Below are 16,913 nucleotides of genomic sequence, written 5' to 3' on the forward strand. Positions count from 1 at the left end.
AAAAGGGCCAATTGAAGCAGAAGGATGGAATCGATGAGAGAAAAGAAGTCGTTTAGTGTCTATTTTCGATTCAAGACGCATTTGTGATTTCAAATATTTGATTACAGCATAAATATATTATTTAAAGTTGGCGCACACAGACACCCGCCGACGGAATGAAGAGTGGATAACAATCAGAGCCTTCGAATGGCAGAGTGTGGTTCGCCATTCTGCTGTTGCTGAGCGCCGATTTATGCAAATTCTTCGGCAAAATCGGTGAATTCGATGTGCTGTGTATGCTCTCTCTCTCTTCATCGTCTTTTTTTCCGTGCTTTCCGCGGTGTGAGGCGAGAAGGAGGCTTTTTCTTAGCTCGCGCGCTCGTGTTCGATTGCATGTTTTACCAAGATTAAAAAGCAAAACAAATTTTCCGTTGCCACTAACTACAAACGGCAAATTTTCGTTCTGATTTTTTTTTTTCATTCGGTTGCTGTTCACTCGGCGCTTCTTCCTTTGCGTAAAGACAATACACGTAAACCGATTTATAACAACTAAATTTCGATCAATGGACTCAGACGATTTCTGTGATCCGATTTGAATAGTTGAGCACCACTTGGAGCTCAGTTTGAGTTTTTTTTTATTTGTCAAACGAATTCGCTATTATCAGGGTTAAAATACGAACCAGAAAGAAAAAAACGACACACACTCACTTCTTTTTCATTCGCTTGAAAAAAAAAATTAAAAAAAAAAGTACACACATAATTATTGCCTAGTTTTTTTATGCCGTGTTTCGCATAAATCATAAAGTATTAGGTGCAGTAACAAAAAAAAAAGTTCGTAGTTTTTTTTTCACACACGCGGGAACTATCGACCATTCCGTCCATTTTTCCCTGATAAATTCGAATCGTCTGAATACGTTTGTGGATTTGTGCAATTTTACACACTTAACAGAATATGTCTCAGGTAAGATGCTGATTATTTTGTTTAAGAAATCGATGGTATTGACTATTCGTGTATGAAAACAAGTTCCTAAAATGTAGTAACCAAGTGGAAATGTCGTGATTTCCATTGAACAATTCCTATCGAGGTATGCACGTTTGATACATGGCAAAAAGTGTTAAATCTAAGGAATTAACGGCTTGTTGGCCATGCAGTAGAGTGAATGAGATGAGAAAAGATCTCAAAACTGATCATCATTCAACTGATGATTCATTCTGCACTAAAATTTGATGGAGTACAAGTGTTGCAATCCTTTCAACACCCAAACACAATTTTCATTCAAAGAGGAATTTTCAAAAAAAGGTTCAATTAAGAAATGGTGCGACAGAACTAGTAAGGTCTTTAAAGTATTTGGCTTTGATGAGACCAGACTAAGCTTTGTAAGCTTCATATGACGGCCTGAGTAGAAAAACCTTTCCTACAAAACCTGTGCGCAGAACACAAACACAGAAATTTTTTAGTCATGAGGCGAACAGCAAATTTGCGAGCGCAAAAACCTAATATATTTACAGCGAGCGCAAAAGTATAACAAGCCTACTAGCATGCAAACTCCGTATAAGTAGGCCTAGGAAAGGTTCTTCTTCTCAGGCCGTCATATGATTTTTTTCACATTCCTCCTCACATTTGCCAAAAACGTGAAGTGTTTAAGCTTTTTTGAAATCAAATTTTTGACAAAACTCAAGTCCGATTCAAAGAAATTTCCCGAAAATTCGGCTTAATTCTCTAATTTAATTAGTTCATCACCCACATTTTGAAAACACTCGAATTCTTTTTCTCCACAATTTTTCTTTGGCTTCATCAATTTCCACAGTTTAAAGTTTATTTGTCGTCGCGAGTTAAAAATAGTCATGCAATCATACATCAATTTACAAAGCATACATCGAAATGTCGATTCGTACTGGATTCACATGGACTCATCACAAATTTTCATACGAGTCGCAAAAAAAAAACAAATTTAGCCCCATATAGAATGTTCAAACTTGTTTAAAACCAGAGTTTAAGTTTGTTTGAGTCTGCTTCATCCGGACCAATTTTAGTTCGATTCAATATTTTTTGGTAATAATTAATGAAATGCCTAGTTAACACATAACCCTTACAGTAAGTCTGACTTTTTAAAGATAAAATTGTCTAAAAATATTTTACTCCCCCCTTAAGATCCCTCTTAAGATGGAATCATGATGAAAGATATAAACTCTCATGTGAAAAAACAATGACTGACTGACTATAACTTCAGTTGACTTTAGTTGATTGAATTTATGTTTTTGTTCTGAGAAAATCAGTTTGTCCCAAATTAAGCAACTAAGATTGACTTGTAACTTCAAATAATTTCAATAAACTATGATAGACTTAAACTTCACTTTGTACTGAAATGTCAATCAAAGAAAGTCATTTTTGTCCGAAATCAGTTAACTGTCTGCACAGTTACAATATTTTCACATGGGCTAATTTTAAATATGAGATTGATTTGTTTTTTATTTTTAATTACAGCACCTAATACTTTTAACCTATACTCAAATCTTTCCATTTTAATTTTGGTAAAGGATGTTATTTGAACAGTTATGTTATGCTTTTCATAGAATCAGCTGTTAAATTCTTGGTTCGATGATTTAAGTATATCAACACTTTCATAAAAGAAATCCATAAGAAAAATAATATTTGGAGAAAAAAAAATACTTACTCAATATATGGTTCTTACAAACATTTAGTTCGGCATTAAAATGGTTCCATGAAATTTTATCATTAATTCAAACTTGAATCATATATGAAATTTGAAAGAAATATTATTCAAATATGAAAATGTTCAAAGCAAAAATTCGCAATGAATCAGTCAAAAGTAAAGCATTATTCAAAAAGTAAAAAAAAAAATGAGTAAACAAATTCATATTATACTGATGATACAGAGAAGATAAAAGTCGGCTCGCAAAATCAAAGAGTCATCACTTGAAAAGCTATAATTTCACAACCAGACGTCCTAGATTGATCTCATAGCACGTATTTTTTAGCTGAGGAGGTCAGCTTTAAAACCACATATAGTTAAACTTGAATTATAGCTATTTTCGAGTCGCAATTTGGACCAGAGACCTCAAAAAAATTAGTCGTCTTGCAGGGGCAAACATCCGTATTCGTCTTGCAAACTTACTATTCGAAAAAGGAATTCAAGTTTAGCTATATGTGGTTTCAAAGCTGACCTCCAAAGCTAAGAAATGCGAGCTATGGCATCTATCTAGGACGTTTGATTGAGAAATTATAGCTCTTCGAGTGATGACTCTTCGATTTTTGCGAGCCTACTTTTATCTTCTCTGCTGATGAATAATAAACAAATCACATTTGAAATTTCTAAAAACATGGTTGTTTTTCACAATTGAAATGATTAAAACAGCGAGCTGACATGCCAAATGTAGATTTAAAGTCAAAAATAGCTGTGGTGCGCATGGTGATGTAGATAAGTCTCCATCACATTTCCATAAAGTTTCTCTTGTTCGTGTATCTACTGCGCTTACGTTATTTCATACGATGAAATAATTCGTTAAAAGAAACAAGTCGAAATCGTTTAGCGGAAATGACTTTGAAATTACAGCAGCAAGTTACTTTAAGCGGCACACATACACACAAGCCTATTTATTTAAAATGATTAATTTGAAAACAATTCGCTATAAAAAAAAAATCGAACATAATCATAAAATAAATGGTTTGATTGTATTTCGATAGGAAATTCTTGGGTATGGCTTTGAAAGTTGGTCGTGTACTTGAGTTGTTGTGCGGTTGGGTATATCCGTTTGTTGAGCCAATTATGCCATCGCTGATTTGAATATCTTGTGATTTAAATGTTCGCCCCTTTACTTTCCTCATGGCAACAACAGCAGCGACAGCAGCAGCAGCAGCAGCAGCAGCTGAAAATAAACCTTGATACTTAGCGTTCAAGCACAATTAAATGGATTCATTTCTTTTGAAAGTTTGTTGTTCTTTCTTGACAACAACAACAGCAACAACAGCACAATTTCTGAAGAAAAAAAAGAAGTTTGGCATATTAATAAAAACGGCATATAAATTCCACATTCTTTGCTCTACCCGCGTATTGATTGACAATAATTTTGTGTATTTTCAAACACGATTTGCATTTATTTCCTATTGTCATATTTATTTATTCGTTTCGTATGACGAGGAACAGTCAGAATGATGAAGAAGAAGAAGAAAAAGGAAAAGAAAATGGTAAAAGTGGTTTTGAACAATATCAGATAGTGGTGACAGTCAGTAACATGCGTGCTAAGTCAAATAATCGATTATGTATTCTTCGATATGTGTGTGCGCCCGTCTACAAGACGATCTCTCAACACAGGAAAACCACATCGACACCGGAGCGCGTCAAGGCGTACATCGTTTGAGTAAATAGTGGAGAAACTCAATGAACGCATGGATTTCCTGTTTGCCAGGTTGCTGTTGTAGCTGAAAGAAGTTGTTGGTTGTGGCTAACAAGAGTTTTGTACCGAGAACGCTTCGTTTCATACTTTACAAAAGGCGAATTGAATCATGGACAGGCGGTTGTGGCTAATAAAATTGCAAAGAATCGCAAATTGCACACTTTGAAATGTGAAGAAATGCGAAATTGCTATGATCAGTTAGCAATGCTAACTTAGCATTTCGGAAGTTGTGGCCAAGTAATAACCGTTGGGGAAAACACGGTTCACCAAACTTCTTACACATTTTTTTTTTGATTGACAGAATAAGAACCGGCGGAACGGATTGATTTACTCAGCGCGTAGTAATTGGTTTAGAACACTTTGTTGAACAATAACAACAGCGAAACGAAAAAAACTAAACGATAGAATCATTCACACCGAAACAAGTGGGGGATGGACGCACGATAAAGAATTCGAATGATCGAAAAAAACATGCAAACACCGAGTTTCAAGCGCGATGCACTTTTATTACGGCACACCATTCCTTTCCATTCACCGTTACACTCACCACCGACGCGATGTGTGTACAACTTTTTGTTTCGTTCGTTTTGACTCGTATCCACGGTGATCTCCGCTCACTCGACTACGTGAATACAAACGGGTGTACTTTTTTCGTTTCTTTTTTCTACCTTTCTTGCGGTACTCATGCTATTTTTCTACGAAACTCAACCACAATCTACAATTAATAGTATTTGTTTTGGTATTGAGGCCGCCCTCTGCATACTACACACCGATAAAAAGGGGAAATTCGGTTACACAGCGAAAGCGAAAGAGAAAGAGAAAAAAAACTACCATATGGTTTAAAATACATTGGCACTGAACACACACAACAATTAGGACTCGACTCGCCAGTTTTGACACAACTATCGCTTGGCACACACATTCACCTTTAATCGTCATTCGTCAAACATTTGTGCCGCTTTGTTGCTCCTTTTTCTTTTTTGAACCATTTAATTTTGAATTCGATTTAAAATTTGGAATTTTTCATAATATTTGTTTGGCTCTGTACAATTTTGTGATTTGATCGAGATAAAAATTGCATTTCTGTGTTGACATTTGGAGTTTGGTTTTTCTGAATAAAATTCATTCACACGATTGAAACTCTCGACAAAACTGGCATTTCAAACTAAATTGAATAAAATTTACTGAGTTTGATTGCTCAAACAACAATGAAACTGTTCAAATTGTGCGAGTCCGTTGTGAATTCCGTTCATTTGTGATGAATTTTTTCTCAAACCCTTCGGCTTCAAAGCAGTTTTTTTTCTTCTGAAAACGTTTTTATGAAAGCCGATGAATCAACTCAGTCAATATTAGGTTGTTGCAATCGTATCGAAAATTCCCTTGAAAATCGCGTGAAATCCATCATAAGCTGAATATAATGACCTCAGAGTGTGAATAAAAGAATCAAATGTCAAATTTGTTGTAACAAAAGGACCAAATCGTGTAGATTCCCTTAAAAAATCCACTAAAAACGGTTTCAACTATTGTGTATGACCTCTTTTACTGTTCAATTTGTGTGTATTAAAAAAAAATATAAATATAGAATTAGTGTTCGATGAACATTGTTCGTTGATCGAAAAAACGTTTCGTTCCTTCTACGAAAAAAAAAACTCTCTAAAAATCCGTTTCAAATATTTTCTGTGTTAGTTTGGAAGGAATGTTCATCATTCGGATTTAGCGGAACGAAAGGCAAAACCACCATTTAGACGGAGCCGTTTCGAGGGTGGAAACAGTGCAAAAGCAATGGCACACTCGCCAAAGCATTCGTCCTCCGGGCCGGAATCAAATTCGTTGCAGCGACAAAATCAAGAGCTGCGCGAACGATTGCAAGAAGATGCAGCCCTTTATCGACGCCGTTTGGACACATACAAACAGGCCCAACAGAATCAAGCGGCTCTCGTTGCCCGTCTTCAATCGAAAGTTATGCAATATAAAAAGAAGTGCAACGACCTAGAGGATCGAATGTGTGACCCCGTTGGACCGCCAAGCCCAAAACCGGTTAAGGTATGGAGTTTTTTTTATTCGTTTCTTTGGGAATTTTTGACTGTTTTTCAACTTTATGATTTTCGAGAGAACAATTGCGTATTTTTGAAGAAAGTTTGCCATTTTTTCGAAGAAAATAGGATATTATTGAAGAAATAGGACACTTTTTAATCGATTTATGGGTTTTTAATACAAAATTGGAGTCAATTTTCAGTAAAAAAAAGAGATTTGTCCATTTTTTACGATCTTTTGTTGTGATTTATAACTCCAAAACATACCTTGTACATAAAAGCTAGGTATTTCAACCCATACATTTACGTTTCAAGTAAAATACACTCGAATTTTTATCATTTTTGCTTGAAAACTGGACATTTTGTAGTAGGTTGAGTCATAATTCTTGTAGTCAGTAGATTGAAAGGGAGAAAATTGGCCAAAACAAAAGATCTTCATATTCCAATGGCCAAAACAAATCGCCAAAAAACGTGGTGGTTCCTTAAAAACCCAAATAATCGAGAGACACGATAGTAGCGCAGTGTTCTATTTGTTTGAATTAAGACCATATGAATGTTTAATGAGCATTGTTTTCTCTCTCTTTTTTTTCTCTCCTTCTCTCTATTTCTCTAACTCTCTTCTTCCGTGCCTCGTATTCAACCGTGCAGTCATACGGGGGTGGTCAATATGCAGGCGGTCATGCACCGCCGATGAGTTTGCCGTGCATGACAACAGCCGAGCAAAACAAAGAATTCAGTGTGCCATGTGCTCAGGACGATATCCTCAACAAGCTGGAAAGTGATAAACTCAAGTAAGTTCATGCACTTCGTTTTTCTATTATTTATCACGAATAAGTCGGATTTGAAGAGAAACTGAATTTTAAAGATTCAAATTTTAAACTGAGGTGACTAACAGAAGCTCTGAACTGAAGAAAATGTTAACTGAACGAAATTTGGATAGAATTTTGAACCAAATCTAAACAAATATCCAAACATTAAATTCTCTATCATTTCATATCATTAAAAATTAAATGAACTTTAGTTGATACAACAAAATAACCGAATCTCGATGGGATATGGTTGAATGATAATTATAATTTCAGATGTGAACATTTGATGGTACGAAATGAGCAGTTGCGTCATCAGCTCGGCGAATCGCATCGAACAAATTTGGCGTTAACAAATGACCTGCACAAGTTAACCATCGATTGGGAGCATATGCGTGATGATATGGCACACAAAGAAGACGAATGGAAAGAAGAGGAACAGGTAAATTGTCCTATGTTACCACTTACGCGATCCATTGCTTTTATTTATATATTTCTCTCTCTCTCTCTTCCTCGCTCATTTCCTCCAAAGGCGTTCAATGATTACTACAGTTCCGAGCAAAATCGTTTGATTGAAATGTGGCAGGACGTGGGCTCAGTGCGAAAATCATTCCGTGATTTACAGTTTACCTTGAAATCGGATTTGAGCCGAATGCAACAAGAAATATCGGGTGTAAATCGTGAATTGGCCAATGCATGCGGTTCGGTTGCCGAGCAAATTCGACAGCATGCCCAACACGAGGAAGCCTATCAAACGCAAGCCGAACGTGCGAATCAAGAATTGAAAGCTCAAGTCGATGCGCTGAATTTACAGAATGAAACATTCAAACATGAACTGGCACAGCGTGAACAACATCTTCAAAATGTGTTGGTCGATTTGAAAAATTGGGAAGCCCGTTGCTTGGAAGCGGAGAATAGTGCCGCACAAAATACACGCTTATTCGATGAAATCGATCGCTTGAACACCGCACTACGGGACATTGCACACATTGTTGTTTCGGATGCCGAATCAAAACAAGACGGTGGCTTTGTCGATGCACAACACATGCATCTCACCCAGTCACTACCAGTGCCACCAAAATCACCGAAACGTGGCGGCGTTCGTACATCACAAGCATTCGCCGAGGGTACCATTTCGGCCGTACAAGCCGTTCTGCATAAATATCAACTAGTGATTCATGATTTGCAGGTGAGTGACTTAGTTTTTTCCACTTTTTTTTTGGAATGTGGTGTGAACGTTGGACGGTGCACAATCAATGCATTCGATCTCTTTGGAGCTATCCATGCCGGAAAAATGTGGAATTGAAAAGATAGGAAATTATGGGAAAAAAATTTGGTTGTTAAGGCAAGTTATTGGCTAGTCCATAGCTTGTTCAAGACCTCCTTATTGGAAGAGACTACCGGCAGTTTTATTAAAAAGGGGGAGATTTTTATCACTTTGTCTGTGTTTAGTATGGAAAACAGTGTTGACTTGAGAACTCTGTCTGCGTTGGATTATCAATCGAGTGAAAAAAAAACAACTAGAAAAAATTGAGAGAAATTGAAAAAAATGTAGTTTTCTACAATTTTTTTCTATTTTTCCAAATGCGCAAAACACAAAGGCAGTGAATAAGTTTAGAATAACCAGAATAATTAGCAATAATCATGATTTCTTTTAATTACCCCAAATGACGATGATGTCGTTGATTTTCTATGTAGAAAAGATAAATCTTGAATGTAATCATGCAATCTCTAACGAGTGGTTTCTCTCTCTCTCTCTCTCTCTCTCTCTCTCTCTCTCTCTCTCTCTTTTCGAACAGGTAAAATCGGAAACAAGTGCAAATGAATTGCACGCCACTCACAAGCAATTAGATGAATCGCAAAATGCACGTGAAATTCTCACCAGTAAATTAATGGAATTGACAAACCGAATGGATGCGGCAAACATTCAACTATCGGAATTGGCAAAGGAACGTGAGAGTTTACACCGAACAATGGAATCTCTTCGTGGCGAAAAGCATTCCGTTGACAAAGAAAAGGTCGAATTGAATCTGATGATTGAGACGCTTAGCATTGATTTGGAGAAATCACAAACGGCCAAGAGTCATCTACAGAAATTGTACGACGTTCTGTTAGAAGAGAAGAAAATGCTTGAATTGGATTTGCAATGCTCTCGCAAGGACAAGGAAATCACCGAAATGAACCTGAGGTACGCAAATTTCGCAAAATTTAAAATTTCTTTACAAGAATCCAAACTTTGAAGGAATTCAAGTTGTTTTTGGTGAATCAAAAGTTGGAATTTCTTTCGGAGAACTCACAAGATTGACTTTAGGACCATGAGCCAATTCGAATAACTTCCATCGATTGACTTAGGATTCGAAAATGAGCATTTCGTTCAGAAAAAACGTCAATTTTGAAAAAGTTCAAAATTCAACGAGAATCAATCAAAATAATAACATCAATTTCAACATCAAACATCTAATAAAATATCATTTTCTCTCTTTCCCACAGAGCCGAAGAGTCACGAAGTGGCAAATTGCGTGAGAACACAATAATATTGCGTGAAGAATTGAATAAATTGTACTTGGCTCGTGATTTATTGGAGCAACAGCGCATTGAATCGGAGGAAATGCTGTTGATATCGGAGAAGCAGCGTGCCGATCTGGAGAGTCGATTAGAGCGTTTGCACTTTGAGAGTACGGATGTCAAGTATCAATTGGAAAAATCAAGTTCATCCAACACGCACATCAACCAGGAAGTGAAGGATCTCAACACAAAACTAAATGAATTGGAGGTGGAACGGGGCAATTTGAAGGCACAAATAGCTGATCAAATGGCCGATATCGCATCTCTGAAAAAAGAGCTCATATCAGCTGAGCAAGTGCGTTTGGACATTGATGCCGAGAAAATGTCCATTTCGGAGAAATTGAAAATCAGTGAAATAAACAAAGAAAAAGTGGAAATGGAATTGAGTCAATTGTCGCGTGAACGAAGTGATTTGCTCAACCAACTGGCAGCCATGACCAACAAAAAAGACCAAATAGCCGAAGAAGTGATGCGTTTGCAACAGCGTCTGAAACAATTGTCCGAATGCAATGATCGATTGAATCGCAATTTGGAAAGTTTGATGAAAGAAAACGAAGACAAGCTCATCATGATCGAGTCGCATGAGAAGGAGATTCAACGACAACAGGAACACTTTGCGGCACTTCGTTCGGAGAAAGAGGCTTTAGAGGGCATTCTCTTTGATACAAACACCAATTTGGAAGCGTCACAAAATCGATGCGAACAACTAGACCGCGAAGTGCACGAATTAATATCGAAGCAAGAGACAATGAAAAATCGAATTGCGCAACTGCTAAAAGAGTTGGAGAATAGTGAGCGTCGTTTGCAGGAGACGAAAACGCAAATGAACAATGCGTTGAGCAATCAAGAGGCGGAATTTGTGCAAAAGGTCAACTATCTCAAGCAATTGGGTGAAGATAATCTAAAAAAATGGAACGATGAAAAGGAGCAATTGAAAATTGCGGCCGAATCACGGTTGCACAGCTCATTGCAAGCGCTCGAAACGAGTAAAGACGGTGAAATTTTCACATTAAAAGAACGGCTCGAATCGCTTCAATTGCATTTCGATTCGGTGTGTCAACAGCATGAAGAGGTGTTGATTCGCTGCGAAAATGAAAAGCAACAATCGCTTTTGTTGGCCCATCGTGACAAGCAAGCGGTGGCCGAAAAGCTCGAACAAACGTTACGCGATTTGAAAACGGAATCGGAAAATTTGGAACGATTGCGTCGTGAATATGTGGCAAAAAGCGATCGTGATCGCACCGCCATCAAGCAGCTCAGCGACGATTTGGCTAAATTGAAAACGAAATGTGAAGAGCAAAAATTGCGAGCCGAAGAGGATTTGCGCAAAATCGATTTGATGCTCAGCTCAATGACGTCAGAACGTGATCTGGCCGTGAAAGAAGTGGAAAATCTTAAAACACAATTGGGACTAAGCGAGGATCGTATCAATGGTATTACGGCTCAATTGCAGGACACCAACCGGAAATTGAAAGAGAATGAAAATTTGGCCGAAGGTTTGCGAAAAGAATTGATCGACTCAAGGCGATTATTGGCCGAATCGAACATTGAACGCGATAAATATGTTAGCACAAACAAAGAACTGCGCGATCATATTAAATGCGCGGAGGGACAACGCCGCGAACAGGCTCGCAATTTGGAGGATGCCCTACAGAAATTGGCCAGTTTGGAAGACTCACGGAATTCACTTGAAAACGATCGAACACGCATCGCAACAATGCTAAAGGAAACACAGAACAATATGACCAAATTGAGTCAGGAACATCAAGCGGCTGTGGCCAACATTCAGAAACTGCAACAAAGTGCCGGCAAAAAGGAAGTCATGGGCAACGAACTACAGGCTAGACTCTCCAACGAAACCGATGAACGCGAACGCGTCCAACAGGAACTCTGTCAATTGAAGAAACAGGTGCGGTATTTGCAAGTGGTTGATTGAGATTTGTTTGGTTGGGTTTTTTTGTCATTTATTAAGTTTTTTTCTTGAGATTTCCTTCAAAAAAAATGGAAGAAAGCGTTTCAAACGGTTTTGAATTTGAAATAACTTCGTATTTTTGTTTGATTGGAATAAAGAAAGTTTATTTGACATTTTAATTTTCAAGAGAAAATTGTCTTTGAAAAGAATTCCAAGAAAAAAAATTCATTTTCAAACGTTGAATCTTCTAGATGACAGAATTGGATGAAACATTGGAGAATACGCGCCAAGAGCTTGGTCGTACGCGTTGCAAGGCAAATCAAGATGAGCATCGTTGGCATGCGCGTGAACAAGAGCTATTGGGCCGTTTGGAGGATGGCCGTGGCCGTGAAAAATGCCTTGAAGATCAAAAGCACAATTTGGAAGTGTGCCTGGCCGATGCTACGCAGCAAATTCAAGAACTCAAAGCTCGACTCGGTGGAGCTGAGAGCCGCGTTCGAGCACTTGACGAACAACTAGTGCAAATGGAATCATGCAAAAAGGACATTGAACATAAACTCACATCCGTTCTTCATACATTAAAACGAATTGCAGGCATTCAATTCGATGGCACGGTCACCGCTCCGCATCGACTACTCTCCCCATCCAGACGATTCAGTCCAGCACGATCGGGTGAGTTACTTTACTTAACTTCTTTTTAAGGAAAAAAGGGGAAAAACGAAAATTCAGAGGAATTTTACGAAAAATGGACATTTCAAGAACTTCAATTTGATTTTTAAAAAACGTATTTTGATGTCTAAGACCAGGACTTAGACTCTAAATCACCAAAAGTTGTGTAAAATAGATCTAAATAAAGCACACAACTCCAGATTAGGTCAAAACATTCCATTTTTCGACATTGAAATTTTCTATCGTTGAGAAATTGGGTGATATTTCCAAGATAAACAAGTATATTGAATATTTCTTGTTTAATCAAGCAATTAATCAAATCAAATCTCAATTCCTCCATTTCCAGGCGTCGACTACGATGGTCGTAGTGGTGAATGTTGTTTGTATGACATTGATCCGGAGATGATTCGAAAATCGGTGCGAAAATTGATGCAACAAGTGGCTCAAGTGGAGCGCGAAAAGGAAGAGTACAAAGTTCAATTGCAAACGGCTCGAAAGGAGCTGGACGAAGCGGGCAATCAACATACTCGATGCGAGAATAAAATATCGAAGCTACAACAAATGCTACGAAATGCGAACGAGGAAAAGGCGAATCTTGAATCGAAATTGGCACAGAAGCAACTTGCACTGCAAGGCGTTGATGATGCTCTCAAACTCAAAACAAGTGAACTGAATACATTGACCGATAAGTACAAGAGCCTCGACCTACAATTCTCAAATGTGTCCGAGCAAAAGTCACAAACTGAAGTGAGTATGAGCGGAAATCAGCTGGTTACAGAAAATTACTAAAATTTATATTCAAATTACAGGATCGTTTAGAGAAATCGAAGCAAAATGAAGCCAAACTAGAGAATGAGAAGCGTCATCTGTTGGATGAGATCGCTCGATACGAGAGTCGAAGCAATAAGCTTGACTTACAGCGCATCGCATTGGAAGGTGACATTCAACGCTTGCAAATGACGCTGCAAGAAAAGGACAATCATTTGCGCAACTATCAAGAGCGACTGGAGAATCAGCAGCGATCTGCTGCTCAGGTGGAAGATAGGTAATTCACGATGTTTTGGATTATTTTCCCATGGCTTTGGACACATTTTGTATTCAATATTCATTCATTCCCATTTCAGATGCGTTGCATTGAAGACATCTGTCGACCAATTGAAAGAGCGTCTCCAAAATACGGCCATAATCGAAACGGAGCTACGCGGTGAATTGAGCTGTTTGCAAAAAGAGCGATCGGAACAAGGTCACAATTTGACAGCGACTCAAGAAAAGATGAAGCATATGCAGAAATCATTGTCAAACAGTGAGAATGAGCGTCGCATTCTGGCCGATCGATTGGACACAACGCAGGCCGCATTGAACGAACAGCATCGTGTGCAACAGTCGCAACAGGATGTGATTCAACGTTTGCAGAATCAAGTGGCCGAATTAGAAGTGCAAAAGTCCACAATTGAGGCTCAACTACGCATTGCCAAGTGGAATCAAGGCAGTGGTGAGGGTGACGCCGGTTGTGTTCACAACATCGACGATGTTTCTAGTCAATTACTCAAAACACAGCGCGAAAAGAATGAACTTCGTCTGAAAGTGGAAATGCTCAACGAAAAATTAAGGCATGCCGAAAGCAATAAATTGAGTAAATTCTCCGAAAGTCGCCCGTACGATTGCCCGGAGAAGGTAAATTTGAGCGATTACGAGTATGATTCCAATAAATTCGCCGATTCTAGTCGAAGAGAGTGCAACAATCCCGAACATAACAGTTTGCGGCAGGAAAATCATGATCTCAAAATTAAAATCCGTCGTTTGGAAGTGTTGTTGGCCGAAAAAGAGGCTGAACTTACACGATTGCGAACTAAACTAATTGAGAGTACAAAATGTCCGGTGGATGACTTGGAAAAACATCGAGCAGCACAATTGAAGTCAGAACGATTGCTTGACATTCGCGAACAACATCATCGACAACAAATTACACAACTGGAAAATCAGGTACGGTTTTTTTTCTTTGATCGTCTTATATGGAAGACTCTTCCATAACACATGAAATGATGAGAAGAAGAAAAGGAAATGATAAAATGCTCCCATTTCTCAACGATTTGCTTAATTACCGTGTTTCATGACTCTGTTTCACAGATCTCATTGCTGAAGGAGCAATTGGCACAAGAGGCAAAACGACGCCAACAATATATCCTTCGAAGCTCAAGAGCTGGCCAAGAAATGAAACAGCTGCGACAAACGCTCGGTGATTCACTCAGACACATCGCTCAAGATCCAGTAGATTCAGAACTATTGGAAAATGAAGCAAGAAGGTATTTGAATCGAGTGTTTTTTAGTTTGAACTTTTTATTTTTTGGAACTGGCCAAAATGAGGCCAAATAAATTTTTACCTATTTCGAATTTAAACGAAATTGGATTAATTTCGATTGATTTTCTTCTTCAAAATTTGAATAAAATCAATTCAAATCAAAAACAATTATTTTTTTTTATTTTGATTTTACGTAGAAATCCTTCGAATTTCGCCCTCAACCATTTGAGCTTAAAAAACGAATACTTTTTGGTAAATTTCAGGTTGGACAGTGCCGTTTCGATGAGCCTTCCTCCGACCACATTTGGTGGCAGCCATCACTATGACCTTGGTAGAAGCTTAAGTCCACGTGCACCCTACTAAATGGATACACCCTTCAATTCAAAACACTGCCACAAATATATTAACCATACCAAGGAGAAAAATCTCAACATTTTTAATCAAAGCTTGACAAAAACATAATCACATACACACACTCACACATAAAACCCAAACACTTAGATGCTTTTCCAAGGAATATATGTACCGTCAGTATTTCATAGTCAATTTTCAAAGTACTTTCAAACGAAAGAAAAGGAAAAAAAAAGCAAAAAAAAAAATGTCAAAATCAAAAATCAAATGTGTTCACGAAAAATTAAAAATGTTCAGCAAAATAAATGTTCAGTTTCAGAAAATTACACATTAAAATGAGAAATGTACACACCTTTCAATAAATCATATGATTTTCTTTCTGTCTTTTATTTCTTCTGTTAAAAGATTTTCGCTTTGAATATTGAAGTGTGAAAATTTTCTTTTACAAATTCATAATTTTATGCAACAGAAAATTAGTTTTCCTACCAAGTATTTCATCGTTCCTATTCAGTTGTGTCATCCATTCATTTCATTTGATCTACCGATGAAAGAACATTTAAAGCAACCTATTCAAAAATAAATTATCTACATTCCCCAAAACCATGATGTATTTTTATTTTTGTGATTCTTTTGAACATTAGATGTTGGTTTAACGGTATAATTTGAAATTTCACTACTCCAATGTCATTGACTTTGCTCAATCGTCACAGACTTCTTAATTCGAATATCAAAGCGATTATTATTTTCATAGAGCCAAACACAGACGAAAAAAACCTTTGAATTAAACAAAGAAATACGTCAAAAATATGACGTTAGTAGGTTTCCATCCAATATCCCCATGTAATGACAGGAATCCTACCAAATCAAGTCATCTATGACGTTTGTGTATGCGCCAATGACTGGTCATGCGTATGTGTGTTGTTTAGTAGGATTCATGTCATTAAATGCGAATATTTGAAGGAAACCTGCTTACATCATATTTTTGACGTATTTCTTTGTTCGATTGAAAGATTTTTTTCGTCTGTGAACGTTTAGGAATTTGAAGGAGAATATTTTACACGAATTTAACCGATATTTTTGAATTGAGCTCTGAATTTGCTCAATTGACAGTTATCAATGGAGACGAAGTGTCACTTTGCGTCTTGAAAACTTGACGAAACTCACCAACACAAACAAAGCGCTTTGCAAGCGTATTAGTTTTCGCTTCGATGCTGTGATTCACGTTGTACGATGTTCTAGATTGTTCCGTCGACCACTGAGTGAGACAGACATCTTGAGGGAAACGTGAAAGAAAATATTTTCAGAAGAAAGAAGCCGACGACAAACGTGAGTATTAAATATTTTTCATTTGAACGCCATTTTTGAGCATAATATTTTGTGATTCGGTCAAAAAAGTGAAAAATCATGAAAATCAATCGATGCGCATGAAAATTGGTTGCACATAACCGAACTTATGAACGTGTGCTATGTGTGCACATTTCGTTCTTTGCATAAACACTTCAAGCAACGTAGATTGCATTTAATTGAATCACTTTTCACTATAATTCTACTTGAATTCATATTGTGATGATTTCAGGAAATGAACCCGTTCGAAGGTGTTGCTGGCAGACGCAGCAAGCGTACACCAAAATCTGAAATGATTGAAGTGAAGCAAGAGCCTGGCATTAAGGAAAAGTCCACCATCGATGATGGTGTCATGAATATACCACGGCCGACAGTTGAGAGAAGACATCGTGCGAATTACGAAGGGCCGTTTGATTTTGGCTATGACTTCGATGAGGTAAAGGATGAAATCAAATATGAGGAAGGAGAGACGGGCAAAGAAAAGGACTCGACGCCATGTGAACGATCGAATGAAAGAGCCGTTGACAATGATGATGTCA

General features: G+C 37.6%; 1 protein-coding gene across 2 annotated transcripts; it reads left to right on the forward strand.

The window, feature by feature from the left end:
- The first annotated feature begins 550 nt into the window (after positions 1-550).
- On the forward strand, positions 551-15,396 carry LOC129575841 (rootletin). 2 transcript variants are annotated; one of them, XM_055459952.1, is made up of 13 exons: positions 551-940; positions 6,082-6,438; positions 7,077-7,219; positions 7,511-7,676; positions 7,767-8,423; positions 9,034-9,422; positions 9,725-11,708; positions 11,963-12,383; positions 12,727-13,127; positions 13,190-13,425; positions 13,505-14,363; positions 14,508-14,683; positions 14,943-15,396. In XM_055459952.1, exons 1-13 carry the CDS (start codon positions 932-934, stop codon positions 15,040-15,042), a joined length of 5,898 nt encoding a protein of 1,965 aa, XP_055315927.1. In that variant the 5' UTR covers positions 551-931; the 3' UTR covers positions 15,043-15,396. The 2 variants fall into 2 exon arrangements, with proteins under 2 accessions (XP_055315927.1, XP_055315928.1); XM_055459953.1 differs by lacking the exon at positions 551-940 and adding an exon at positions 5,503-5,922.
- Positions 15,397-16,913: the final 1,517 nt, after the last annotated feature.

Source organism: Sitodiplosis mosellana, unplaced genomic scaffold, assembly GCF_009176505.1.
Source record: "Sitodiplosis mosellana isolate CC-2019 unplaced genomic scaffold, AAFC_SMos_1.0 Smas_scaffold_6170, whole genome shotgun sequence".
Classification (NCBI taxonomy): Eukaryota; Metazoa; Arthropoda; class Insecta; order Diptera; family Cecidomyiidae; genus Sitodiplosis; species Sitodiplosis mosellana.

Bases quoted from the DNA above. Each gene is read 5' to 3' on its own strand.
- LOC129575841 (XM_055459952.1), top strand. The intron at 13,426-13,504 runs GTAATTCACGAT...TTCCCATTTCAG, and splicing joins GCTGCTCAGGTGGAAGATAG to ATGCGTTGCATTGAAGACAT. The intron at 14,364-14,507 runs GTACGGTTTTTT...TCTGTTTCACAG, and splicing joins TTACACAACTGGAAAATCAG to ATCTCATTGCTGAAGGAGCA.